At 45.9% G+C, this 27,579-nt stretch overlaps 1 protein-coding gene across 1 annotated transcript in view; it reads left to right on the top strand.

Annotated features, from left to right (window-relative positions):
* Positions 1-27,579, top strand: part of LOC135372645 (sperm-specific sodium:proton exchanger-like) — a 261,452-nt gene that overhangs the window by 42,218 nt on the left and 191,655 nt on the right. Inside the window, exons 5-8 of the mRNA XM_064606149.1 lie at positions 2,422-2,532; positions 3,172-3,436; positions 4,631-4,774; positions 4,881-5,046. Of these exons, the coding sequence (XP_064462219.1) occupies positions 2,422-2,532; positions 3,172-3,436; positions 4,631-4,774; positions 4,881-5,046 (686 nt within the window). The remainder of the gene's footprint in view (positions 1-2,421; positions 2,533-3,171; positions 3,437-4,630; positions 4,775-4,880; positions 5,047-27,579) is intronic.

Raw genomic sequence — 27,579 nt, 5'->3', positions numbered from 1 at the left:
CCCACACCAAGCTGCCATATCTCAAGTACGAAAGAAACAAGTATTATAGAGCAACAACTTAACTCCAACAGGTAGCAGATAACGGTAACGACTACTAATTCCTGCAACCCGAGCCAGCTTAGTAGCCAGCGATTTTACATGGTCGTCCCAACTCAGCTGACTATTAAAAATAATGCCTAATGCCTTGATATTTTGAACAAACTCAATCTTGTCAGGGCCTAAATTCAGGTGGTGTGGCACAACTACCTGTTTGTTTTTTGGCTTGAACATGATAGGACACATTTTGAAACACAGATATTACACTTTTCACTACAGTCCATGAAGTAGAAAAATATATATATTCCATGAAACAGCTTTTTTGTGATAACGTCTTTCAGCGTCGGTCAGCGTGTGGGATCGTTTTAGTATCCCAAGTAGCGTCTGAGACCGGAATCGCTCTCCATGAAGCATTCGCGTCTACATGCATTTCGCCATCAAATCAATCTGGTGACTGGTGACATATGAATGGTAGTATACTTGTACATGCATCATTATTGATTTATTAACACTCCGAAAGCAAAGCACTACAGAGGGGGAATGGTCGTTACTTATAATTCGATCGAACATATCAGTATTCATACAAAACCGTGTCGATGGAAGGTGATCTCACTCCACACTTGTACGACAATTACGTTAATGAGTTCCGTTTCCGTTAACATTTCCAGGCTCGAATTTCGTTTCCGTTTCCGGTAACCAACTCTGTTTGAATGACCTTCCGTTCGATGTGTTGTTTGCGGATAAAAGAGATCACGCATGTACTTAAATAGAAAGTGTATACATGCGCTAAGTGAAATTCCTAAGCCACACCGAAACCAGAATGGTATACCGGAAGAGTGCACGTGTCACCCTTTTACATCAGTTTGGTATCTCAAGTGGACTTAACTGACGATTATGGGTACCGGTGCGGCTACAGCGGGAACTTGGGGACCATCTGCCGCCAGAGCGGTTCCACTGATTTCACCGAAGTGGAACGAGTGATCCCATCTTGGAACCCAGCTGGAACCCATTGAGCTATTTGAGAAGTGAAGTGGGACCAAAGTTCGGGCCATCCATATTGAACTAAAACCAATTTCCATCCGACTTGAGAGTTTTCCTGGGCTAGCAGGGTCGCGCAAAAGTGACACAAAGCACGTTGAGCATGTTGTCTCAGTGCAGAGTGCTGGGACAAAGCTGTTAGATGCGGTAGCAGCCGACGTTAGAACTAAAGTATCATTAGAATAATCACGCTATGCTTTCAAGTCGCCTATTTTTCGATACAAAAAATGTCTTGCTTTGCGTTACAGTTGTTCTCCGATAACGTATTCATCGTATAGAACTTACCGTTGTCCTCCTCTTAGGACATTCATATCTGGTTTGGAAACACATTAAAAGGAAAGAGCCGGGTCGTATAGAAAGATCGAAAAACTCAATATGTGATTGCCTCTCGAGTACAGGTTCGTTTAATTGTTTGAGTTCTCGAGTTGCAATTACTAATTTTAGAATGTAGCTACTTAGAAACGGTGAAGGGTGAACTTCAATACCTAAATTAAATTAAACCTTTGAAACTTGACCGCCCAACATGCTCCTAGCCAACAGTCGACAGTGAAATCCTTCCCTCCCATCATTTGTGGAAAACGGGTGAGCCAGCATTTTGTGAGCCGTATGTGCAGTTCTGTTAATCGCCATACACACACACACACACACACAAAGCGTGGTTTCCAAAAATGTGTGGAATGGCTGGCTTTCACCATGTTCTGCTTTAAGACTACTGCGAGGGCCAACAAGTACACCGCCAGCAGCAGAATGTCTTAAAGGAGCAGTCTAGAGGCACACAAATTTGTTTCTGTTTTTGGTCGGTATGGAATGTTAGGCAGCCGAGAACAGTTTTCCCACAATTAGTGCAACCGTACCGAAATTGGGACGCCTGCAATAGCTCCCTGAACCTCCCGTGTGCGAAACACCCTCCTTCGGCTTCACGATAGCCACGTGATGAGCGCCACCACGCGCGTCACTCTGATACTACTTTAATGCTCTTTTAAGAGTATAGGAGAGCAGCTTCATATCATAGCTTCCGCCGTGGTAGAAAAGGACAACACTCTGTGGCTGCATTTGTGCTCCAAGCCCTTCCTTTCACATACATGCATTGTCCACCGAAGCGCTCACAAACGTCATCGTGCCTCCTCACTTGATAGTACCACCGGGCATTGGTGACGTCTGACGTGTTAGTGGTTCCCGTGAATTATGTACGCGTGCAATTATTTTTTAATCATCTTTTTCGCGCTAGAAATTCGAAAAAGTTACAAATGTCAAATACTTCTCCGATAATTAACTGATAACTCTGAAAGGCAATGGAGCTTCGACTCAGTCACTGACAAATATATTCCTTGAATTTCATCTGTGCAGTGAAGTCCCGAGTGCTGGAGACCTTGGTGGCTGGAGAGGCGCTCATCTCGACATCTCTTTTCTTCTTCATCGAGTACGCCTATACCCGTTCGGTTGAAGTCACTCTTGCAAGTAAGAGCAAGTGAGATTTATTTCGGGAGGAGCGTTTAGCTGAGCAGTAGCTCTCGAATAGAACTCGTCAAAAGGAAAACGTATGACTTTCTTGACAAAACGTGACGTTTTGTTTTACACTAATAGAGAGTGGGTAGAATTCGAGGTAACTCGCACGACTACAGGGTAGTTCCTAGCGCCCTTTTGGAGCTATTTCAGTTTGACGCAGACCTACGTTTGAGAACAGGAAAAAAGGGTGCTCTAGCGGTCTTGTAAGTTTGAGCTGTGGATCGGGTTGGAAAGTCCTTCTCAGACCTTTAATTTCTACGTTTCTACGTAAGAATTTCTATGTACAAGGTTTCCTAATTTCCATTTTTTTCACACTACTATTATAAACATATACGCACACGCACATTACACATCATTTCATTAATCAGTATTATTTGCTCCTCAAGTGCGGTACACTGAGCAGGAACTTAGTTCTATGTCAATTTTGAAGGCTTAGAATATTTAGGCACATAACCGTTCGCAGATTCATATTAATCGAAAACCGATGGTGAATATGAGAGTGGCATGTGTTGCTTTTCATTAGGTTGTGCACGGGGAACATAACTGTTAGCGTGACATGTACCCCCTGTTTTTTCCCTACCCATTTCGCAGGCATTCCCGTGTCCTTCTTGCGGTTTTTGCTAGGCAGCTCTCTGCTAGGCAAAGCAATTGGTCACCTGGTGTCCTACATGCACGCTCAGTTCCACAACGAAGCGACGCTCCTCTGCAGCATCTCTATAGCGGCAGTGTATCTTACTTACTTCATTGCGAACTTCTTTATGTTTGGCGGTGGAACACTCGGTGTGATCGCCTTGGGACTCACCATCAAAGCCTATTCTACATCCACCGCACTTTCCGAAGACGCACCTTTCCTGAGGTACGTGTCGCTTCAGTCATCCTTAGTCGCGCTTCAAACTAGTTATCTTCTAATGAAACGCCTGAATAATGAACATCACTGGAGAAAGAATTTCATGTGTGATATGCTAGGGGTTCGATACTGAACATAAATTCGCCAGATGTGCTGGCAACAACAATGTCCGCCATTTCCCCACAAAATAAACTCTTCAATGAGAAAGTTTGTATGCTGTAAAGTAAAACGTTCGTAACATGTTTATGTCAAGCAGATTTCTTCCAACAAATGTGGTGACTGCATATGTGCGGATTTCTGTAATATCCGTTCAGGTGGGTATTTGCATACATTTATTTCAACTTACGTGGTTACGGGTGCGGTCGCGGATGCCGTGTTCGGCATCCATTATCGGCATCCCTATCATTCGGCACGGCGTTTGGCACGGCTTTCTCGTGAGTGTATGCCCTTGCCCTTCCTGCGTCATGAACCAAAATGTGTCAGCGCTCTCAATACTCTGCGTCTGTTAATACGGTATCTTTCTGCAATTTTATCAAATTGTTTCCTTATTCCGAATGAAGCTTACGCAATTGTTAATCTGTAGTACCTGTGAGAATAGTGAATGTTGAGTTCGCTATCGCCATCTAGGACAGAAACTGCTTTGGCATGACGACTGTCTCCCGCAGGTCATCCGCTGGGCCCCGCGGGTGGCTGCATTGGGTTGTATCACGTGATTATGAGAACTAATCGGAATGGTCGATCCTTTTACACCTCACCTCATTGTTGGTAGCAGCATTGTGCTCAACAGCCTGTAACTTGTCAACTAGGTGGTTAAATGTTGCATGAGTTTGCGAGATGAAACAGAGTTCTTCCAATACATTTTAAAGACTAACAATACAAACAAAATGCCAGTAATCTTGAGCAAACTCTTCGTATCATTTCATCTTCAGTCCCACAGGGTATTACCACATCAAAGCGTGCCTGTGCTGGCATGCCATGTTCAGAGATTACTCAATGTAGGTCGGCTTCATTTGGTAATTGCCGAGCAATGCATGGTGGCGTTGGTAGACCTTTATGGGGTGACAACCCATACATTTTTTAGAAACTTGTTACTTCATCTTTGCGGTTACTATTTTGTTCCTGATACACCATTATGTGAGTGACCAGACGACGATAACCGGTATATTTGAACTATGATGTAAATGTTTCCTATCGTCCGCACAGGTTCTGGAATGGATACCGCTATAGTCTGAGCGTGGTTCTGGCTTTTGTGGCCTCTGTGAGAGTTGGTCGAGAAATTCCCCATCTTCGGGGCTATCAGCCCATTTTTCTCCCGCCTTACTTCTGTATTGTGCGCATGGGCAACAGGTAAGAGTTCCGTTTTACCTGTCCGTGCTCAGACAAAACAGCAGAAATGTGACGATTTTACAACGGTGCTAACAAAGCAATTCTGAAATATCTTTGATGCCGACAGGGTAATTACTGTTGCGGTGCTCTTCCCTGCGCTACGTCGAACTGGGTACCGGCTCACCCCAAAACAAGCCCTGGTGCTTGCATGGATCCACTTGAAGGGCACTCTGATGTTGGTCTTGACGAGCAATAGGTTGACCACTGGCTACACTTATAGCAAGGCCATTAGGGTAAGCCATGGAAGTAGTATAAAATAAAGGCTACTAGCCAAGACTTTTCTCTAATCCAAGAGAAGCCTATTCTAATTCAATTCTAAGCCAAAATCCAGTTCCAATCCAACACAATCCATTTCTAATTCAACACATGCCAATTCTAAGCCATCTGATTGGTCGCCATTAGCTGCGCCCACATCACGTTGATTGGCCCATGCGAAGCATGCTGATCGTTGATTGGTTGACCATAGCTCCGCTCCTTTATGCTAATTAGTTAGCTTGGCTCTGCCCACTTCACGGCGATTGGCCTATGCAAAGCCTAGTGATCGCTGATTGGTTGACCGTAGCTCCGCCCTTTATGCTAATTACTTGGCTCTGCCCACTTCACGATGACTGGTTGATGAGCACAGCTCTGTCTCTTTATGCTAATTAACCGGCTCTGTTGATTGGTCCGTTCTAAACCTACTTATCACTCTCCATATTTTCCAGACTTCTAGGCCATCTGATTGGTTCCCGGTCTAAGCCTACCGATTGGCCCTCGCACGTTGATTGGCCCATTCTGAGCCCACTGATTCTATGACAAGCACGCCGATTGGCCGACTAAGCCTACTGAACATAGCCTTCAGTAGCGCCCACCAGATGGTGCACTCAGCAGCTACCCTGTTGCGGCTCTATCTTAGATGTTCAAACTTACCACATCAGAGCATCACCAGATGGCACAACTCTTTACTAGCTCTGCCTACTGCGCGCTGATTGTCCATTATAAGCCTACAGATTACTTTCCACATTTTCCGACTTTCAAGTCGGCCCATTCTAAGCCTACCGATAGCTCGCCTCTTCAAGCTGATTGGTCCACGCTAAGCCTACTGAACAGTGATTGGCTAGCCTGCATTTGTCGCTTCTAAGCCAGTCCGACACCCCTGCTGCTGGCCTGTGGCTTCAGACAAGACACGGCAACTGTTGATTTCAACCTTTATTTGGTGCAATGGCCTCCTCCTATTGGCCCAGCTGTGTCATAGGGCGTGGGTTGGTTCAGTCGCATAAGAGAGATCATTGGTCCATAATTCTATCCCGTCATCTTTTGCACTCATTGGTCACTCAGATCTCTCGGTAGATTCCAACTGATATTGGTTCATCGAAGTCCCATCCGCTCATTGTTCATCTCTAGATGAGATAAGTTTTGTCAAGGATATTGGAACTTTCCACTCAATTGGTTCACATTTCTATCCGGTCGCTTCAACTGATCTCTTGCGCTCATTGTTAGCTGGTAACTCAGCACCCTCGGTAGACTCCAATGGCTATTGGTTCATCTAATTGAAAGTGGTCACTCCCAACTGGTCATCGACCCGTTTGACTGCAAGCCTCTCCTTGGTCACGCACGTCTACCCAAGTGCTTATTGCTTCCTATTTCTAGCCAGTCACTTCCACACATCTCTAGAGCTCCCTCATAGGCTCCAACTGCTTTTGGTCACTTCCACTCATCGTTAGACCCAACTCCTATTGGTCCATCGAACTGCAAGCCACTCAGTGATCACTCCCTCTAATCTCTAGATGAGATACTATAGGTCTAGCCTATCGGAACATTTACCAGAAGATAAGTTAACGGGGGTCACTGGAACTTTCTACCCAAATGGTTCACAGTTACAGACGGTCACTTCCGCTCATCGCTAGGGCTCCCTCATAGACTCCAAACGCTATTGGCCATGCTATCTGCATGCCACTCACCTCCAAATCACCACCTGGCTGCTCACTGGTTCACAATTGACCTTTTTCACAATGCTTCTGCAGATGATGTGACGGCGCCAAAGAAGCTTCCTTACATATACAATAGAGGAAGCCAATAGGGCGCTGGTTGTATGGTTACTTGAAACTTGCGCCCTCTTTGCAAAGAAGACTGAGGCTGGCGCGCACCGATCGTGTTTCGCTGGACAGCCGCCACACGAGTGTGAAAAAAAAATTCAATCCTAACTGCCATTTGTCACTCATTTCAATCCAACTGCTCTTAGTTCATACTTCTAGTTGGAGAGCCAGCGTTAAAAGGCTAATTCGCAGCTGAACATTAAAAAACATGAATAACACAGCTTACATCAACATGCCGCTGTCTGAAGTCCACACTGCTCACAGCCACTTCGTGATGCTAATGGGAAATATAAAACAATGTGTTCAGGGTACGATGTACACATCTCGAAACACACACTATCCACCTGCATAGTACACGGGTAAAGTTGGCTTCATCTGGTTGCATGCTTGCGTTCGATGAAGCCCATCCCTGGGAACAAGCTTAGGGTCGTTTTTTCTGATGTTCTGTTGTTTCCGAGACTTTCTGTCTCCTGAGTGTACAAATGGCTCGCGCTACTTCTTTTTGTCGTATTCACACGCGACAGGCCTGCGCGTTCACCACGTGGTGGTCCAAATTCCGTGCAAAACAGAGGACACGTGGTGGACAGGATGGCCGACAACGAGGTGAGCGCACACATCGAACAGCAAATTGTCATCAAGTTTCTCGTTAGTGAAGGCATAAAGTCATCTGAAATTCACAGAAGACTTCAGGCTCGGTACGGCCACGATAACTTAGCACAGCAAAGTGTTTGAGTGGTGCAAACGGTTCCGCGACGGCCGTACATCAGTGCAGGACGATCCCGGCCCGGGCGGCGCAGAGCCCAGTGTCAGAGTTCCAGAGAACATGCAACGTGTGGAGCGCCTGATCCTCAAGGACCGACGGAAAACATGTCTCGAACTGGCTCGAAAGACTGACCTTTCTGAGGGAAAGTTGAACACTATCGTTCTTGAACACTTCCAGTTTCGGAAAATTAGTGCCCGTTAGGTCCCGAGGCAGCTCTCTGTGTTTGACCGGCAGAGAACAGAAGACTGCAAATCTCCCAAGAGCTAAGGTACCGTTTCGACAAGGAAGGACAGCCGTTCCTTGATCGGATCATCATGTGCGGTGAAGCGTGGGTGCGCCATTTCAGTCCTGAGTCGAAACTTGCACCAAAGGAGTGGAAACATCCGGTCTCGCCTGCTCCCAAGAAGTTCCGAAGCACCCCGTCTGCGGGTAAGGTAATGGACACTGTTTTCTGGGACAAGGCTGGCGTTGTTCATGTTGATTTTCTGCCCAGTGGTACCACCATCAATAGTTCATATTACGGCCAGGTTCTCAGGGATGTGCATATGGTGCTGAAGCAAAGGCGGCCGGGCCTCATCGCCAAAGGAGTCCTCCTCCTACAGGACAATGCGCACCCGCATACCGCGCATCTCACGACACGCACCTTACAGGAACTTGGCTGCATGTTGCTTCCACATCCCCCTTACAGTCCAGACCTCGCCCCAGCGATTTCCATCACTTCGGGCCACTGAAGGCGTTCCTTGGGGGCCGCCACTTCAGCTGCGACGACGAGGTCAAGAATGCGTTCTGATCATGGCTGCTACGCGCCGGTAATGATTTCTACGCTGCTGGCATCCAAGCCCTCGTGAAACGGTGGGACAAGTGCATTAGTGCAGCTGGAGATGACGTTGAAAAATAAAACTAATTTCTCGCCTGTAACTTCATTTTACTTTAGCGAAAAATGAAAAGTCCCAGTTTGGCTTGAACAACCCTCCAGTTTGTGTTTTGCACTTCAATGTAAAAAAAATTGATTTCAATATTTATTAGTGCGCTTCAACGTCCCACAACAAAAGCATTTAATTTCATATTAAACAGAGCGCAAAAGCCTCATAGTGATGTTATGCTGCGAAGCCGAGTAGTTCCGCACGCGTTCGAAATAAAAGAGAACGTTCCCAGAACGTTTTGTGCGTGCACCACAAGCATAGCCAGCGTATATATCACGCGACACCCCAGCGCGTTCCTTCTAAAGGGAGCACTACTGGAAGCACAATTAGAAATATAAATTTAGGATGATCACACAAAATGTGCAATGCTCGTTGCCCCCTCCCCCCCCAAATTATGAAAAAGTTCTCCTCAGGAAAAATTTGCTCACCTTAAGAGTTATAACAGTTACAAATATGGCGGGTTTCACACCGCATAGATGCACAAACTTGGTACGCGACAGCATGCAGCAACATCTGAAACACGAATTTCCGGCGGCGCGTGGACAGCTCACGTGATTTTAGGCCATATCCGCACAACTCTTCACCTCACACGGCGTAGCTAGACGCACACAAAATCGAAATAGAAACACACAGGTTTCAATGCATAATCTGCGGATGATCGCGACGCACGGCTTCAACATGCGCCGATATAGGCACATCAAAATATCGCACACCTTCCAGGTTCACAAACCTACCCCCATGTCAACAAAAGGACAGCTCAACTTACCGTGGTGAATGCCAGCCGCACAGAAATCTAGATAGCCGGAACACAGGCGCGTAATATACCCCTCCCGGTTCATTTCCCAACATGATGGGGCCATCTTTTATATCAATGCTCCCTTGTTTCCGCACATTCACATGGTTGTAAATCACGTTTTTTGAGAAATGGGGTCATTGAGCCGACCGCATGCGACAACATGTTCGAACCATCATTTTTATATGAAAGCTTCCACAGTTTGGGATTGTAAATCATGTTTTCCGAGTCATCGAGCTTTCGTTTGGAGTCACGTATTCAAAAGTAAACTGTTCTCCCTGATCAGACAACTCTATGTGAAGAAAAAAATCTCCATCAATTGAATTGAATTGAAACTTTAGTTCACATTGCAGCAAGTACAATGTGGGAGGCCCAGTGCAAAAATGACGAATCTGTTTGTTGGAAGATTTTGTATAGATTTGGAATTTATTTAAAATTACAGGCGCTTGAGAGGATAGTTTTTGATTACCGTAGTTTCTTCTTGAGAACGGAATTTTTCAGGTGTCTTCGTGACGTGTGTTAGCACTGGAGGAGGGGGCTGTAAGCTTTAATCAGTTATGAAAAGTGCTATTATGAGTTTTCACAGCATTTTTATACATTGTAAGTAGTCGATAATGGTGTAACTTCGGAGCAGGTATGATATCAAACTTGAAGAGACTGTCTACAGTGTCTAGAGACGATAATTGAGCTATACTCCTAAGGCTCTTTTTCTGTAACCTTAATATAGAGTGTAAATTACCAAGTGTCGTTGTCCCCCAAATTAGGGTGCAGTAATTTAAGTACGAATGAATTAAAGTACTATAGACCACGTCAAAGCCACGTCAAAGCAGACCACCTGTTTTACATCATAGCCTGCTCATTTCCACATGCTGAAACAAGCCTTCTGTAACTAAAAGCAAAGGGTTCTGTGTTGCAGTTTGAGTTCCAGGAAGTTCGAAATTGGGTAATCCAAGTCCTAGTGTTGTAAATAAAGGACACCGTGTTTTTATGCCATAAACAACTTTTTCATCTTTATTGATTTTAGTGATGAGATTGTTGGAAAACAGGAAGAGAATGCTCTTCAACCGCAAATCAGGAGTGAAAAATAGCTCGCACAGTCGCGCACACATCCCTACTCAGTGTCCATACTAATCCAGGGACTGAGTGAAATTGTACAGCGCTTCGGTAAAACTTTTTGCAACAAAAATCCATGAATGATCACTGACTCAATGTGTGTAAACAACACAGATGTCGCGATGTCCATATAGAACAACTACCCAAACTGCCCGTTGCAGCAAAGCTTACACAGCGCCATTCCGAGCCCAACAGTTTCATCAGAGGGTTCTGCATGGTGTTTCAAGCGATATGGCATGAATGAAAGCTGCAACGAAACCCACAGAAAAAACGACCAAGCACAACCAACTCGAAACCGAAAGTGCCGCGCTAAAGTACCACGTGTTACATGTTTTAGGACACTGATGTTGCTGCTCGCTTGCGCTCCGCAGAAACAGGTACTTGCTCCCTGGGTTTTGCGTGCGGTGTAATATCCAAAAAGGGGTCAGAGGGGTCGCTCCATTCCCGCAATTATTTCGCACGACCGTTTGCGAACGTTTCTCACAAAAAGGCGTAGTGTGGACACTGAGTACGGATGTGTGTGCGAACTTTATGAACTATTTTCGCTGCTGAATTTGTGGTTGAAGAGTATTCTTTCTCCGTTTTCCAATAATTTCGTCGCTAAACTCAGTAAAGAAGAAGCTGTGTGTGGCATAAAAGCACGGCATAAAAGCAAGCACGCCTTCGAACGTGGATACAACTCGTTCCTCTACATCTACGACGTCGTGTGGTTCTTTTCCCAGCATAGTCACGCATCATGGGGTCTCGTCGACGCGTTCTCCGCTTTAACAATTCGAACTTGTATCGCACAAAGTGTCTTATTTGATAAGTACTCCGCATAGGAATAGCTCTTAAAATATCACTAAAATCACTCTCTTCTCCGTGTCCATTAAAAAAAAAAAAAATTAGGCGCTGCAAATATGCGTTTACATACGAACTAATCCACTCACGCGACACACTGTATTTTTAAATGGGAAAATACGCCCGCAGCCTTCACACTTTTGAAGATGTGGCTCGTCACTTTTCATCCTGCAGATTGTCAGGGGACGCCAGTATTTCACCATCCTTGAATCACTCCTTCTCCAGTGTTAGGTTCGACAGCTGGCACATTTCTTCCAAATCCGTTAACTGGAGTTGGAGTTGGACGGACTAAAAAAAATCTGTTAACTGCTTGAAGCGATTGGGTACCTTTACGTATCATTTTCCATCAGGAGTCTCAAGTATACCGCCTTCCCGTATGTCGTTTCGATCTTGCGCAAGTCAAACGCATCGAGCTTTGCATTCTGCGGAATCACCCGGTTTCTTTAGTTTATCGAGCTTCTCGAAAACAGATGACTTTGTGTTATAACTTCTGCCTATGGATTTCTACACAGAGTGAATTGAAAATATTAGCTCTGTTTCCTCACGATGAGGACAATAGTACCTTCCCAACCTGTGGAATCGGCTCAGGAATATCAGACAAGTAGCATCGTAAAGCGCAGATCTCGGACGAGGTATACATATATTACAACGTGATTATTTTCAGACCATGACGTAAACCGGCTAGCCCGTGCGTTTAGCTGGGGGCGTTTAGTCTTGCAGCTAGCCCTGCGTTTCATTCCTGATGTCCGGTTGAAGTGCATTCTCTTCCTGTTTTCGAATTACCTTATCGTTAAAATAAATAGAGAAGATGAAAAAGTTGTTCGTGACATAAAAACACGGTGCCCTTTCTTTATAACACTAGAACTTGGATAACCCCATTTGGAACTTCTTGCAAACCAAACTTTCAAACCAAACTTGGAAAAGCGAACCCTTTGTTTTTGGTTACAGAAAGCCTGTTTCAGCATGTCGAAATGCGCAGGCTATGATGTAAAACAGGTGGTCTGCTTTGACGTGGTCTATAATGCTTTAATTCACTCGTACTTAAATTACTGCACCCTAATTTGGGGGACAACGACACATGGTAATTTACATTATATTAAGGTTACAGAAAAAGAGCCTTAGGAGTATAGCTCAATTATCGTCTCTAGACCCTGTCGACAGTCTCTTCACCAAGTTTGATATCATACCTGCTCCGAAGTTATACCATTATCGACTACTTACAATGTGTAAAAATGCTGTGAAAAGTAATAATAGCACTTTTCTTAACTTATTAAAGCTTACAGCCCCCTCCTCCAGTGCTAACACACGTCACAAAGACACCTGGACAATTTCGTTCTCAGGAACGAACTATGGTAATCAAAAACTATCCTCTCAAGCGCCTGTAATTTCAAATAAATTCCAAATCTATGCAAAAACTTCCAACAAACAGATTCGTCAAATGTTACTTGTCTACGTGTGTCTGATTATGTTACTACTATTCCACTTGCGTTGGTCATTAGTGTTGATAGAATGAATTTGATATGCGACATAGTGAACATTGCCTTGTGTATGTTTATCGTTGACAACTTTCACGGTCAGAGTAGGAACTCAGAACCTTGTCAAGCTGCTTCTTGCAGTTTTTTGCACTGGGCCTCCCACAATGTACTTGCTACAATGTGAAATAAGGTTTCAATTCAATTCAATTTATGGGGATTTTTTTCTTCACATACACTTGTCTGATCAGGCAGAACAGTTTACTTTTGGATACGCGACCTCAAGCGTAAACTCAATGACTCGGAAAGCACGATTTACAACCCCAAACTGTGGAAGCTATGATATAAAACAGATGGCTCGAACATGGTGAGGCATGCAGTCGGCTCACCCTCAAAAGCCCGATGACCCCATTTCTCGAAAAACATGACATACAACCATGAGAGCGTAGGGAAACAAGTGAGCATTGGTATAAAACAGATGGCAACATATTCCCAACATACTGGGACATGGATTGGGAGCAGTATATTACGCGCCTGTGTTCCGGCTATCTAGATTTATGTGCGGCTGGCGTTCACCACGGTAAGTTGAGTTGTCCTTTTGTTGACATGGGGTAGGTTTGTGAACCTGGAAGGTGCGCGATATTTTGATGTGCCTATATCAGCGCATGTTAAGACCGTGCGTCGCGATCATCCGCAGATTATGCATTCAAAATTGTGTGTTTTGATTTTGAGAGAGAGTGTGTGTGTGTAGCTACGGCGTGTGAGGTGAAAGGTGCGCGGGAATGGGCAGGCGAAAATCGCGTGACCTGTCCACGCGCCGCCGGAAATTCGTGTTTCAGATATTGCTGCATGTTGTCGCGTGCAAAGTTTGTGCACCTGTGCGGTGTGAAACCCGACATATCTGTAACTGTTATAACTCTTAAGTTGAGCACATTTTTTCCGAGAAGAACTTGTCCATAATGCGACAAGCATTGCACATTTTGTGTGATCATCCTAAATTTATATTTCTAATGATGCTTCCAGTGATGTTCTGTTTACAATGAACGCGGAGGTGTGTCGCGTGAAATAACGCTGGCTATGTTTGTGGTGCACGCACAGAACCCTCTGAACAGAGAGCTCTGAAGGCATTCAAATTGTGTTTCTTCATACTCAGCTTGGGTTGAGTGTTCTTTTTAAGATTGACTACTGGCGAAGCTTCACTGCATAGCACCAACCACTTTTTTAGTAAGTGTTGCAGCGTCGAAGTATCAGTGAGAGGAATAATCATGAGCTTCACCGCGTAGCACCACTATACGTTGTCATTCTGCTTGATTTAATTAATTTCCTATGTTGAAGTGCAATGCACACTGTCTAAAACAACAACGATCCTTAGTTTCACAGCTCTACAGGGTTTCTTGATCGATCAACATTCAAGTTGTTTTGCTCTCAACCGAGCTTCTCTGCGAAGCAACAACTATCAATGTTTTCTCGATATATTTCGCACGACACACTGCCCCTCTCAGCAACTACTGGAGTGATTTCTTTCACAAACTGGAGACTTTTTCGTGAGGGCCTCAGAACATCTGTGCACACCGGTATGTCCCCAGAGGCTCTCTCGCAAACAATTAGCCGCAGTATTGAGGACCCGGTGGAGATGTCTAAAAGGGTAACAGGACATGTCGGTCATTCTCCAGCAATTAACCACCTTAGGGCATTACGTCGCCGAGCAGAAAGAACGGCTCGTCGGACAGGGCAACTTACGGACATTGTGGAATACCGCCGGATGAAAACTAAAGTAACACGAGAACTTAAGGAACAGGAGAGGAAGCGTTGGCGTAAGTTTTGTCATCATCTTTCACCGTTTGACCCTTCCAGCAAGATCTGGCGGACAATCCGAATGCTGAAGGAGGCGCCCCCTCAGAAGAATCCCCTCACGGCCTTGGCTATGGTTAAGGGTGTAGACGAAAACACGCTAGCGACGGACTTCTGTGTGGTACTAACGACACCGGCGATTGCCTCGACCACACCGCAGTTTTGTCCACAGTTTGACGGCTGAACTTCAGCAAGACTGGTCCCGTCCACCGGAAGTTATGGACCGCGACTTCACACTAATCGAGCTAAAGGCAGCGTTGAAGCTTGTGAAAGCCGGCTCGTCCCCGGGACCCGATGAAATCACCTATGCCGCACTGCGAAACCTTGACGGACGGTCACTCCAAGCTCTCCTTCATGTGTCTAACGTCTTGGCAACAAGGATCTTTACCACCTACTTGGAAGGAGGCATTGGTTGTTACCATCTTGAAACCAGGCAAGCCCCCAAATGCCCTATCCTCCTTTCGCCCTGTCAGCCTGACAAGCTGTATGGGAAAATTGATGGGGAGAATGGTTTTGCATCGCCTCGACTGGTGGCTCGAAAAACGACCTGCGTTCCCTCACGAAATGGCTGGATTTCATCGCAACCGAAGCTCCATGGATCCAGTTCTCGACCTAGTCTCTACAGTCCAACATGCCAGTGCCCATCGACGGATCGTCCTCTCGGTTTTCCTGCACATCAAGCGCGCATATGATACCGTCTCGCACATTTATGTGCTGCACGCCTTGCGCTCGTTTGGGGTATCCGGTCGACTCTTCACCTCGCCCCAAGACTTCCTTACGGACCGAAATGTCGCTGTCCGTACGTCCCAAGGCCAAAGCCCTCAGCATCCTGTTCCTCAAGGTGTTCCCCAAGGAAGTATTCTCAGTCCAATCAGTAATTCCTCGCAAAGTGTCGTTTCCCGTGTATACAGATGACTTCGCCCTTAGGACAGTAGAAAAATCAAGCCCTGCCATACAGCGCCGCCTGCAGCCCGCTTTAAATAATCTACATACGTACCTCACGCACCTTGGGGTGGGCCTTTCACCCGAAAAGTGCGTCGGGCTCCCTTTCACGCACAAAGCTATGACCAATTTCCAGCTTTGGGTTGGTGCCAAGAAGCTTGAGCCGGTACGCTTCCACCGCTTCCTTGGCGTGGCAATCGACTCGGACTTGCGCTGGGCTCGCCACATTAAACACCTTGAAACTAAAGTGCAGCTATGGCTCCCCGCAATTCTACATCTTTCTGGCTCAGGATGGGGCTGTGATCAGCGTTCCCTGCTCGCAGTTCACGCGGCGTTGGTGAGGGCGACTGTGCTTTACAACCTTCCTATTCTGCACAGGATATCAGCATCATCATTAAATACCCTTCGGTCTCTGTTTGCTCGAAGTCTTCGTCGCTGCTTCGGAGTTCGAAGAATGGCTGAAACACGGTAAGTACTGGCAGAAGCTGGTGAACTCCCGGTTGAGGTTCTACGTGAACGGGAAACGGCTCGACACTTCCTACGTTTGCGTGCGAACGTTCCCCGTCACCCACTCCTCAGGAAAATTCGATACCGTCCTGAAAGTGATTTCCATCGCGTGGCGCAGAGGACACGCCCCGCTCTTACCGCCTTAACGCCTAGGACTGTCACACCGCCAAACGCCCCCTGGTCTCTGTCTGTGCCACCCACCTTCCCATGTCTTCCTGACCTCCAGGTCCGCAGAGCCCATTTTCATGCTCTGGTAGACGAGACGCTTTCTACGTTTACGGCAGCATATACAGATTGCGCATCCCGAAACAACAAGTCCGCCTCAGCAATCGTCACATCATCCGAAGGCGTAGTGCAAGGATGACTCCTTTCACATCCAACCTCCTCCACAGCTGCGGAACTCTATGCCATCCTTTTCTTTGTTAGATATATTTTCACAATTTGTTGTCTAGTTTCGTTTTCGTGTTCGTCTGACGTATTTTCACGTGTTTGTTCACTTTTATCTTGCGCTCACTGCGTGTCTCGCGTAACACGTTTTTCCTTTGCTTTTTCCCTTTTCTCTTCACGAGTAAAGTCGTTCCTTGTTCGACTCTTGCTGTGGCCTCTGTCTACTCATACCTGCGCAGCGCAAACATTCTTTCTACAACACATCGCTGATTTTACCCCACGGGAATGGGCAGTCTTCACAGACCCCAAATCTGCACTTCAAGCTATTGAAAATTCCGGCATACGAGGCCCATCCGCACCCCTAGTCACAGATGTGTTAGTGGCTTACCACACTGTCTACGCCGCAGGCCAGATGCTAGTTCTCCAGTGGGTTCCAGCCTATTCTGGTGTCGTCGGGAACGAGCAGGCCGACAGCGCCGCAGAAGCAGCACTCTCGTATCGGAAACGGACCAGTACTGTTCTGCTGAGAAGAGACCGCAATTTCATTCTGCGACGCCTCGTGACACCCCTGGCTTCCCCCCAATGGACAACCGACGTTCTCCCCCATCTATGTTGAGCAGAGTTGATCCAACGCTCGCTTTCCGCATGCCACGAAACACCTGTCGTCAAGACGCTGCATTAATCCACCGAATGCGACTCGATGTGGCCTTTACTAAAGCTCAGTGGCGTTACCGCTTGAGACAAGTTGACTCTCCCACCTGCTGCACTGTGGTGCTGTTGAGGATCTGGAGCACATTCTTCTTCATTGGCCCCACTACCAACCTTCCAGTCAGCTGGACTCTCGCCCCTTCTCCCTATCGAAATTGCTTGGTCCCTGGCCCACTCCAGCCCAGCAACGATCTGCGCTCAAAGCTCTATTGACATTTCTGGACACCATCGGACTTCGATCGTTATTGTGAAGGGCTCATTATTTTATTCCCCACATCCCCCCACCAGCAATGGGGTAGAGTATCGCCTCTGGCGATGAACCACCCCAGTCTCCATCTCAAAATAAAGTTGTTGTTTTCTCTATCATGTGCATTTTCCTGCTCAGCTTTTTTTATTTCGAACGCGTGCGGAGCTAGTGGGCTTTGCTGCATAGCATCACTATGAGGCTTTTGCGCTCTGTTTAGTACACAATGAAATGTTTTGTGGGGACGTTGAGGGCACTGATAAACAACAGGACAACAGAAACAGCAGAACATCAACAAAAAACTATCCTAAACTTGTTCCCAGGGGTGGGATTCACGTAACGCACGCATGCAGCCAGGTGAAGCCCACTTTACTCGTGTTCTAGGTGGATAGTGCATGTTTCGAGATGTGTACATCGTACAAGATCGCAACCTATATTACAGCAGTAAATATTGGTCACGATGTAGTGAATGAGGCAATTAAACATGGGACAAACACAACGCAAGGCTCATAACGCCCACTTGTCTCCTTCAATTGAATGAACAAAATACATAAACCGACACACACTGAAGATTTTTGTACAATAAGTTTGATTTGTACAAGAGGTCCACGCTTCCTCAGGTACAAAGTGGAGTGGTCACCACTTCATTTTGTACCTAAGGAAGCGTGGACCTCCACGCGAAGGCTTGTACAAATGAAACTTAAACAAAAATCTTCAGTGTCGGTTTCTGTATTTTGTTTGTGATCTACAGGACTTGACTCCCCTCTTCGTATACGCTTCAATTGAATGAAGTGAATTTGAATCCCACTGCCTGGTGTCTTTTCAAACGGTCAAAAAGGTAAATAAGCAAATCACCTTTTTAACATTGACTTAATTATATTAGAGGACAGTCTCCATTATTTCTGCTGCAATAATCTTAGTTTTGCACTACGTTTTTCCATGTGAGCAAGAGCAAGTTGCGCTCGTAGTTAGTGACCACTGTTGTGAAAACGTAAGCTTCCACTCAGAAAAAGAATGACTGGCAGCACTGCTCTATAAGACTAGCTTTAATGGACTCCGTAGAACATCGTCCAACAGTTAAAAAAAAAAAATCGAACCGTAAGCAAGCGTACACAAAGACGAAGAAGCTCACGTCGTTTTCCTCATCAACTCTTAGTCCGCAAAACAAATAAAACCACAACATCCTCGCTCGCTCATTTTTCTGCTGTTTCTAAAGGGTACAGTAGCTGGACGGGTCGTCGAGTCAGCCTTCCAGATACAAGTCGCAGTTCGCAAGACCGCACTAGGTCGTCTCGTCCTCTGAAAAGTTGGGTTATCCGGGCCAGTCTCCACATGTGCCGCGGAACTTTATCCTCTTGTACTAGCACGATATCTCCTTGAGACAGTCTTGTTGTGTTGCTTTTGGGGACCGACTGATGAGCTGACCGCAATTCCAGGAGATACTCATGCTTCCATCTCTTCCAAAATTGGTCAGCCAACTTCTGTCGATGTGTCCATCTTCTACTGACTACCGTAGAATTTGATCGAGGGACCACAGTTGTGGCAGAGACTTCAGGAAGCGCTGACAAGTTTCTCCCGATCAGTAGATGTGCAGGCGTTAAAGCGCTCGTCTCGTCAGGCGTAGAGTGTAGATAGGTAAGTGGTCGTGAATTGACCACTGCTTCCACTTCGTGAAGTAATGTAGTCATTTCTTCGGATGTCAAACATTGACGTCCGAGTACTCTTCTCAAGCAAGTTTTCACCGATCGCACCAGCCTTTCCCACATACCGCCCCACCAGACAGCTCTTTCGACAATGAATTTCCAGCTGATGCGATTCTTTGCGGCGAAGTCTTGTACATCCGTACTTCTAACAACAGTCCATAATTGTTTGATGTCCTGGGCCGCCTTCTTGAAAGTGAGCGCGTTATCACTGTAAATAGTAGAAGGTGCCACGCGTCTTGAAATAAATCTCCGAAAGGCCATGACAAAAGACTTGGTTGTCAAGTCTGTAACTAGTTCGAGGTGCACAGCTCTTGTTGTGGCGCAAGCGCAATGTACGCTTTCGTCGAACCCGAACTAGTCTTGAGATACACAGGCCAAGCAAAGTCGATGCCGGTGGTGTCGAAAGGGTGAGTTGGGTTGAGGCGCTCAACGGGCAATGGAGCTATAGGGGCTGTTGCCTTAGTCGCACGGAGTCTCCTGCATACCTTGCAGCGGTAGAGGGTAGATTTGACTAGCTGCCTCGCTTGAGTTATCCACCACCGCTCTCTCAGTATCGTCAATGTTTCTGGACTCCGCTGTGTAGGGCGCGTCGATGGACGCTGTCGACCAGTAGTGCTGATAGTGGGTGCTCTTTGGCCATCAGTATAGGATGCTTCACCTCTTCGGGGTTATCCGAGTACTGAAGTCTTCCCGATAGAATCATCATCCTTTTCGTCTAGGTACGGTCGTAATCGTGCAATCTTTGATCTCTGTGCGATCTCTCTTCTCTGTCGCAGAGCGAGGAACTCCTCCGGATATGATTCATTTTGCGCCCGCCGAATTCAGAACATCTCAGCCTTCTCAACTTCCATAGCTGTCAGCGGGCCCGTAACCTTCGACGTCGCACGGCTGTTCTCTATGAATCTCAGTATCCACGCTGTGATCCGTATCGCCATGAATCATCATCGCGAAACTTCCAGGGCAGGCACGAAACGGTACATCTCATCCCGGCGCATGCTGAAGAAGAAGCAAGAAGCTTCCAGACACATCGCCTGCTCTCTGGCAAACGCACGGGCTGTTTCTAGACTTTTCGGCGCGACGCTTAAATGCTTGTGCACTCCAAGCTGGAGCATTCATTCTTTGGACTCAGTTGTGTTAAGAGAGCTATCACTCTTGTGTTTTGCTACCAAGTAGTCTAATAAACCGTTCGCTGTTTATTCGACGACTCGACGACCCATTTCGCTTCGTGACAGTATTATGCGTTGATAATCGCTGTACTTTCCGACATCAAGCAGTGCAGGAACAGTTGTTTCGACGTACGTCGTCAGTATAGCTCCACGTTTCCTTTCTTCTTCGATGTGGCTGAGGTCACCACAGCCACTTTCAGTACATATTGGCCAAAATTCCTCACTTTTAGAAAGCCATGGCGGACCCTCGAACCACTGTTTGTCCCCCATTAATGCTGTGACGGGCAATCCTCTCGTTAGCAAGTCTGCCGGATTGGCGCTCCCTGGACAGTGCCTCCACTGAGACTTGTTGCAGCCTTCTTGAACTTCAATAACTCTGTTGCGAACGAAGGGCTTCCATCTGTTCGCGTCGCCTCTGATCCAGTTCAGCGTGACCGTGGAGTCAGTCCAGAAGTAGATGTTACACTTGGTCACTTGCAACGATGACGGTAGCAGTTTAGAAATGCGTACACCTATCAAAGCTCCCATCAACTCCAGGCGGGGAAGGGTGAGCTGTTTAAGCGGGGCGACACGTGACTTAGCGAAGACCAGCCGCACCTTAGTTTCTTCCGTGTCGCTCACAGTTCACAGATATGCACATGCACCATACACGTGCGGCGATGCGTCCGTGAATATGTGAAGCTCGCAGCAGTATCGTGTACCTGCCTTCGGCAGCACGCACCGGTCCACAGCGACGTTACACAGCTTCGGCAGCTCGGAACACCATAAGCGCCAAGAGTTTGGGTCGTCCCAATCCAACCTTGTCTTCCACAGCTCCTGAAACAGGAGCTTGACGCGAATGGTATACAGTGAAAGAAAGCCTAGCGGAAAGAAAGCCCGAAAGAAAGCCCTCTTGCCGAGGCCTGCAGCACGGACCTCCTAGTTTCTTGCATGCCAGCGATGACATTTAGCAGTTGATTTGCGGAAAACCTCAGTTGATCATCGCTTCGGGTCCACACCATTCCCAGAACCTTACTTTGAGCCGGTTCAGCAAAAGCTTTTCCTTTTCGGTGATTAAGGTACCGCTCTTACGATCGAACATTGATTGTAAATCTTCGGCGTTAGATGTCCATTTTGTCAGATTCATGCCCGCTTGTCTCAGCACGTCCTGATATTTCTGGACGATCTCCAGGGCTTCTTTCACTGTGGGGGCACCAGTAAGGAGGTCGTCCACGTAGAACGACTCCAATAGTAAGCTGGCCAGCTCCCTGTCAGATGTCAAAATGCCTTTGAAGTGGTGCTGCAGTGTAGCACCCAAAAGAAAGGGGCTTGCTGTGGTCCCGAATGGCACTCGCTTCATCCTCCAGCATTCCACGTCTGGGCATTGTCCATTCGGTCTTGCAAGAGCAGCATTCAGGGACACCCCCTCTGAAACCCGGCTTGACCTGATAGCAGTGGACTACGCAAGGAAGCTAAGTTTACAGGGTGGTGCGTGGGTACGTGAGGAGAAACAGATCTGGGCAGGGAGAGGAGGACATATCTGAGGCGAACAATTCCCTTTCCACGCCCCGACTTTATAACAACACCGATAACACGCCCGGGAGCATTCGCGTAAGATCAAGAATAAGACGTGATGTATAACTGTGGGAACGAGCATGGGACTTTCCAGATATCGGGAGATTGCCGGATGAAATTGGCAGGTTGGCGCCTGTGATAGCCTTCTGGACGACAAATTCACTAAATGCGAATTCTAAGAGTGCAGCAAGGACAGCAGCTACGGCCCGCAGACGATACAAGGACTACGTAATTTTATGATGATACCGTCAGTATCAAATTGGTATCAAGAGTTATTACGAGCTAAAATAGAGAAAACTGACAAATTGGTGCCAGTGAGTGCCGCTTGGGCGACGATTTGGCAAAATGTCTGAAGTATATAGATTGGGCTGGTTGGTGTAAATCTACAAGCGACCAAAGAACAAACACGAAACAACGACAGAGCGACTTCTGTCTGATCTTGTCTCCTGTTTGTTCTTTGGTCGCTTGAAAATGAATGATTTGACCAAACGCTACTTCCCAGGCTCTGGCAAGGGTACCATGTATGGGCCGCGGACTCATAGCTATTAAGCATGGATATACAGACTATGTAATTAAGTGATGACATCTTCGATATCACGTTTATATCCAGAGTTATTACGCAATGAAATGGAAGATATGGACGCGTCTGCGAGTGCTGTGGCGATGCGAGTGGCAATAATTTGATCAAACGCGATTTCTTTGGACCAGATATTTTGGAGCGGAACTAAATACCAGATTTGGAGATAACGCTAAACAAGTGCTACGCGCCCTCGAGTACATTATTTATTTCTCGCTTAAGATGAAGCAATGCTCAGATCAGGGCAATCGGGGCTCTCACACACGCGGGCTGCATGTGCATGGCTTGCAGTCAGCTATTCTGTGTCCCGAGGGCTCTTGACCACTAAGTAGAATAAAGCTGCCCCCCCCCCCCCATACACACGCACACCAATAATGAAGAATTCGGAATGAAACCAGGTTTTCAGGCATTGTTTTTACCCTTGCTCGATGTAGTGCTGCTCCTGTCGATGTTAGGAAGGACATTCACATTCGAGCAGTTCTTATGACTCATGAACCTCCACTAGTAGTTACAGCGATTAGCGATCTGGTCTGAACATGCATTTTGATAAACTACACTGTAAGTAATATATGATAATTGAGAAGTAATAGTGGAGACAAGTGCAGAGAATGACATCATCTTAATTATTACACTAAGTTTATGGGCTTACAGCATAGCAGCAGCCTCTCCGGATATCATGCGCGAAAAACTGTATACTGAGCACAGAGAGGCACAGAGAAAAAAAAGAAAAAAAAGATTGAGTAGTTATGTTCGAGGGTCATTGTGTGAATATTTTTAATTATTTCTCTTTCTCCGATTTTCTTTTTCTTGTTCACGTTGAAAATGCAAGCAAAATCTGCAATACAGTGTGTAAACCGACAATTTCAGTGCTCCTGAACGTTGGGATAATCGTTCGTGAAGAACTATGTACGAAGAACTTGCAACGCCTTTCAAATTTTCAATGTCTCATTTTTTAAAGAAGCTCATTTGTTTCTGTTGGTGTGTCAAGTGAAGTTTTTCATTGACGAATTGTATATGCGAATGTCTAATAACTATACCGCCCAGCTGTTTACGCTAAGGTACTTTGCTATAATTGCGGTCCTTTCCAGGGTCATTACCCCCACCCCCCAGGAAGGTGTAAACTCCCCCTGAATTTGTCCAACCACTCCCCTGTAATTCATGAGATTTCCCGATACACCTTGGCCACCAATGCATATACGCATAGATATGTATCCATATAGATATACCACCCTATGGTTCTCTCCACTCGAAATCACGCAGACATCTTATCACGCCGGGTACCGCATCTTGGCTTCTATGCGCATTGGTGATAGTGCCAGCCGCAACAACAATGACAAAGAAGAAATTGTCGTTCCTCCTGCTGATACGAGTTGCACAACGGACCAAAGGCTGATACCTTCCGTTTGAATTCAGCATAACAGAGCCGCGACGATATGGCAAGGAAAAAAAAACTTGCCAAGATACGGGGCACAAAAGTGAACTTGCACAGCAAATCGCCGGCAGTCCGAACATTTACACGCGGCAACAGACACCTACGAGCACTGGTGCTAAAGTCTGAGGAAAAGACATCATAGATGAAAATACATATCGGTTACAACGACAACAACAAATAAATCATAACTATGGCCTGGGGTGGTTCACCGCTTGAGAGCATATCCGTTACGAAGCCGTTTGAATTTCACTGTTCATGGTAATCAACAAATTTTTCTCGAAGTGCAGCACGCATAAAGAAGTCCATGATTCGCTTACACGTCGACCTGCAAGAAATGACCCAAAGTATCCTTGTGATACATTGCATCACTTGCCAACTTCTTTGAGAAAAGGAAAGAGTAAGCTTTCTGCAACCCCGATGATGGCAGGGGCAACCAGGGAATACACCACAAAGAGTCACTGGTGTATTCTGCATAGCGAAGCCATTATCAACTACTTATACTAGGCCCTGGGATATTGTACTAGGATGTTAACAGTGGTGACCGCAAAATTTGGAAAAGGCGCCGGCAGAGCCCTGTAAAACGGACAAAACCCTTTATATCATGGTGCCAAAGGAATATTCGAGACGGCTTATGCTATTGCCCTTCTCACTGGGATTGTAACGGAGGCGACCGCAAAATCCGTCAAAGACCGCAGCAGAGCCCTTTAGAACGTGCGAAACCTCTTTAATCATGGTTCCGAATAGATATTATCAACGGCTTATGATGCTCTTCTACAGGGATCGCAACAGAAGGGACCACCCACAAAATTCGGAAATGGCAGCAGCAGAGTCCTTTAAAACGTACGAAATCCCTTGTATCATGGTACCAAAGGCATATTAATGACGGCTTATGCTATGCCTTTATACTGAGATTGCACAAGAGGAGACCGCATGATTTGGATACGGCGGCAGCAAGGCCTTTTAAAACGGGCGAAACTCCCTGTATCATGGAGCGAAAGAAAGAAAGTTATCAGTGGCTTGTGCAATGCTATTCTGCTGGAGTTATAACACAGGCGATCGCCAAATTCGGAAAACGTGGCAGCAGAGCCCTCTTAAACGAGAAAAAACCCTTGGGTCATGTTGTCAAAGACATATCAACAACTTATACTATGTCATTCTACCGAGATCATAACACAGGCGACCGCAAATATCGGAAAAGGATGAAGCATAGCCCTTCAGAACGGGCGAGACCCCTTTATCAAGCTGCCGGTGACATGTCATCAATGACTTGTGCAATGCCCTTCTACTGGGATTGTAACAGAGACTACCGGAAAATACGGAAAATGCGGCAGCAGAGCCCTTTAAAACGGTCGATACCCCTTGTATCATAGTTCCAAAGTCATATAAGTATACGCAACGGCCTATGCTATTGCCATTCTACTGGAATTATAACGGATGCGGCCGCAAACTCCATAAAAGGCTATACACCAGAGCCCTTTAAAACGGACAAAAACCCCTTTAATCATGGTGGCAGACATTTTACACACATATAAAGACGCAACGGCTTAAGTTCTGCCCATCTCCTGTGATTGCATCGGAAACCACCGCAAAATTTGGAAAAGGCGGCAGCAGGGCCCTTTACAATGACTCCAATGATATGTATCATGGTGCCAAAAATATACTATGAACGGCTTGTACTGAGATTGTAACATAGGCTACCGCAACGTTCGGCAGCAGATCGAGCCCTTTAAAACGTGCGAAGCCCCTTTAATCCTGGTGCCAGGCCCTACTTGGAGAGGTCCCGTTTGAAGAAACTGCTTCCGAAACGACACTCCCTATGCAGAAAGCGTCCTAAGCTGATTTTGTAGTATGTATATGTGAAAGTAAGATCACGGGATTTGAACCCCGTATCTTGCTCCCCCTATTGCACCCTGACAGGGCGCGTTTTAAAAATCGCATCCAAAAATGGCACTCGCAATGGCCAAATGGCCTATTTCATCAACGTCGGGACTTAATATCATTTGATATAACAATAACATTAAAGATGTCCTGAGCTAATTTTGTAATATGTAAATGTGAAAGTAAGATCACGGGGTTTGAACCCCGTGTCTTGTTCCCCTGTTGCACCCTGAGAGGTCGGGTTTGACAAAATGGCTTCCAAACCAGCACTCGAAATGGCCAAATGGCCAATTTCGTCAACTTCGGGGCTTAATATGATTTGATATCAAAATAATATTAAAGATGTGCTAAGCTAATTTTGTAATATGTATATGTGAAAGTAAGATCACGGTGTTTAAACCTCGTACGTTGCTCCCCTCTTGCACCCTGAGAGGTCGCGTTTGACAAAATGGTTTCCAAACCGGCACTCGAAATGGCCAATTTCTTCAATTTCGGGGCTTAATATCATTTGATATAAAAATAATATTACAGATGTCCTAAGCTAATTTTGTAATATGTATACGTGAAAGTAAGATCACGGTGTTTAAACCCCGTACGTTGTTCCCCTGTCGCACTCTGAGAGGTCGCGTTTGATAAAATCGTTTCCAAAGCGGCACTCGAAATGGCCAAGTGGACAATTTCGTCAATTTCGGGGCTTAATATCATTTGATATAAAAATAATATTAAAGATGTCCTAAGCTAATTTTGTAATATGTATATGTGAAAGTAAGATCACGGTGTTTAAACCTCGTACGTTGCTCCCCTCTTGCACCCTGAGAGGTCGCGTTTGACAAAATGGTTTCCAAACCGGCACTCGAAATGGCCAATTTCGTCAACTTCGGGGCTTAATATCATTTGATATAAAAATAATATTAAAGATGTCCTAAGCTAATTTTGTAATATGTATATGTGAAAGTAAGATCACGGTGTTTAAACCTCGTACGTTGTTCCCCTCTTGCACCCTGAGAGGTCGCGTTTGACAAAATGGCTTCCAAACCGGCACTCGAAATGGCCAAATGGCCAATTTCGTCAACTTCGGGGCTTAATATCATTTGATATAAAAATAATATTAAAGATGTCCTAAGCTAATTTTGTAATATGTATATGTGAAAGTAAGATCACGGTGTTTAAACCTCGTACGTTGTTCCCCTCTTGCACCCTGAGAGGTCGCGTTTGACAAAATGGTTTCCAAACCGGCACTCGAAATGGCCAATTTCGTCAACTTCGGGGCTTAATATCATTTGATATAAAAATAATATTAAAGATGTCCTAAGCTAATTTTGTAATATGTATATGTGAAAAGTAAGGTCACGGTGTTTAAACCCCGTACGTTGTTCCCCTGTTGCTCCCTGAGAGGTCGCGTTTGACAAAATCGCTTTCAAAAAGGCCAAATGGGGAATTTCATCAAGTTCGGGGCTTAATATCATTTGATATAACGATCATAATAAAGATATTCTAAGCTGATTATGTAATGTAATGCATATGTGTATGTATATGTGAAAGTAAGATCACGGGGTTTGAACCCCGTACCTTGTCCTCCTGTTGCACCCTGAAAGGTCGCGTTTCACAAGATCACTTCCAAAACGGCACTCGAAATGGACAGTTTTATCAAGTTGTATATTTTAATATAAAAGCGATATAAAATACAAAACGGTATCATTTGTATATTACTCACTCAAAATAAAGTGTCTGTTCTGTCAGCCACTTCGAGTTCTGAAAAAACTGACCGTTCTCGTTTCGAACTCCTGCAGACGGGCCGTACAGTCTCAGCGCATGCGTATTACGATAATACTGGGACT

The sequence above is a fragment of the Ornithodoros turicata genome, unplaced genomic scaffold (genome assembly GCF_037126465.1).
Source record: "Ornithodoros turicata isolate Travis unplaced genomic scaffold, ASM3712646v1 Chromosome16, whole genome shotgun sequence".
Lineage (NCBI taxonomy): Eukaryota > Metazoa > Arthropoda > Arachnida > Ixodida > Argasidae > Ornithodoros > Ornithodoros turicata.
The sequence above is the reverse complement of the archived record's forward strand: the minus strand, read 5'-3'. Positions and strand labels throughout refer to the sequence as shown.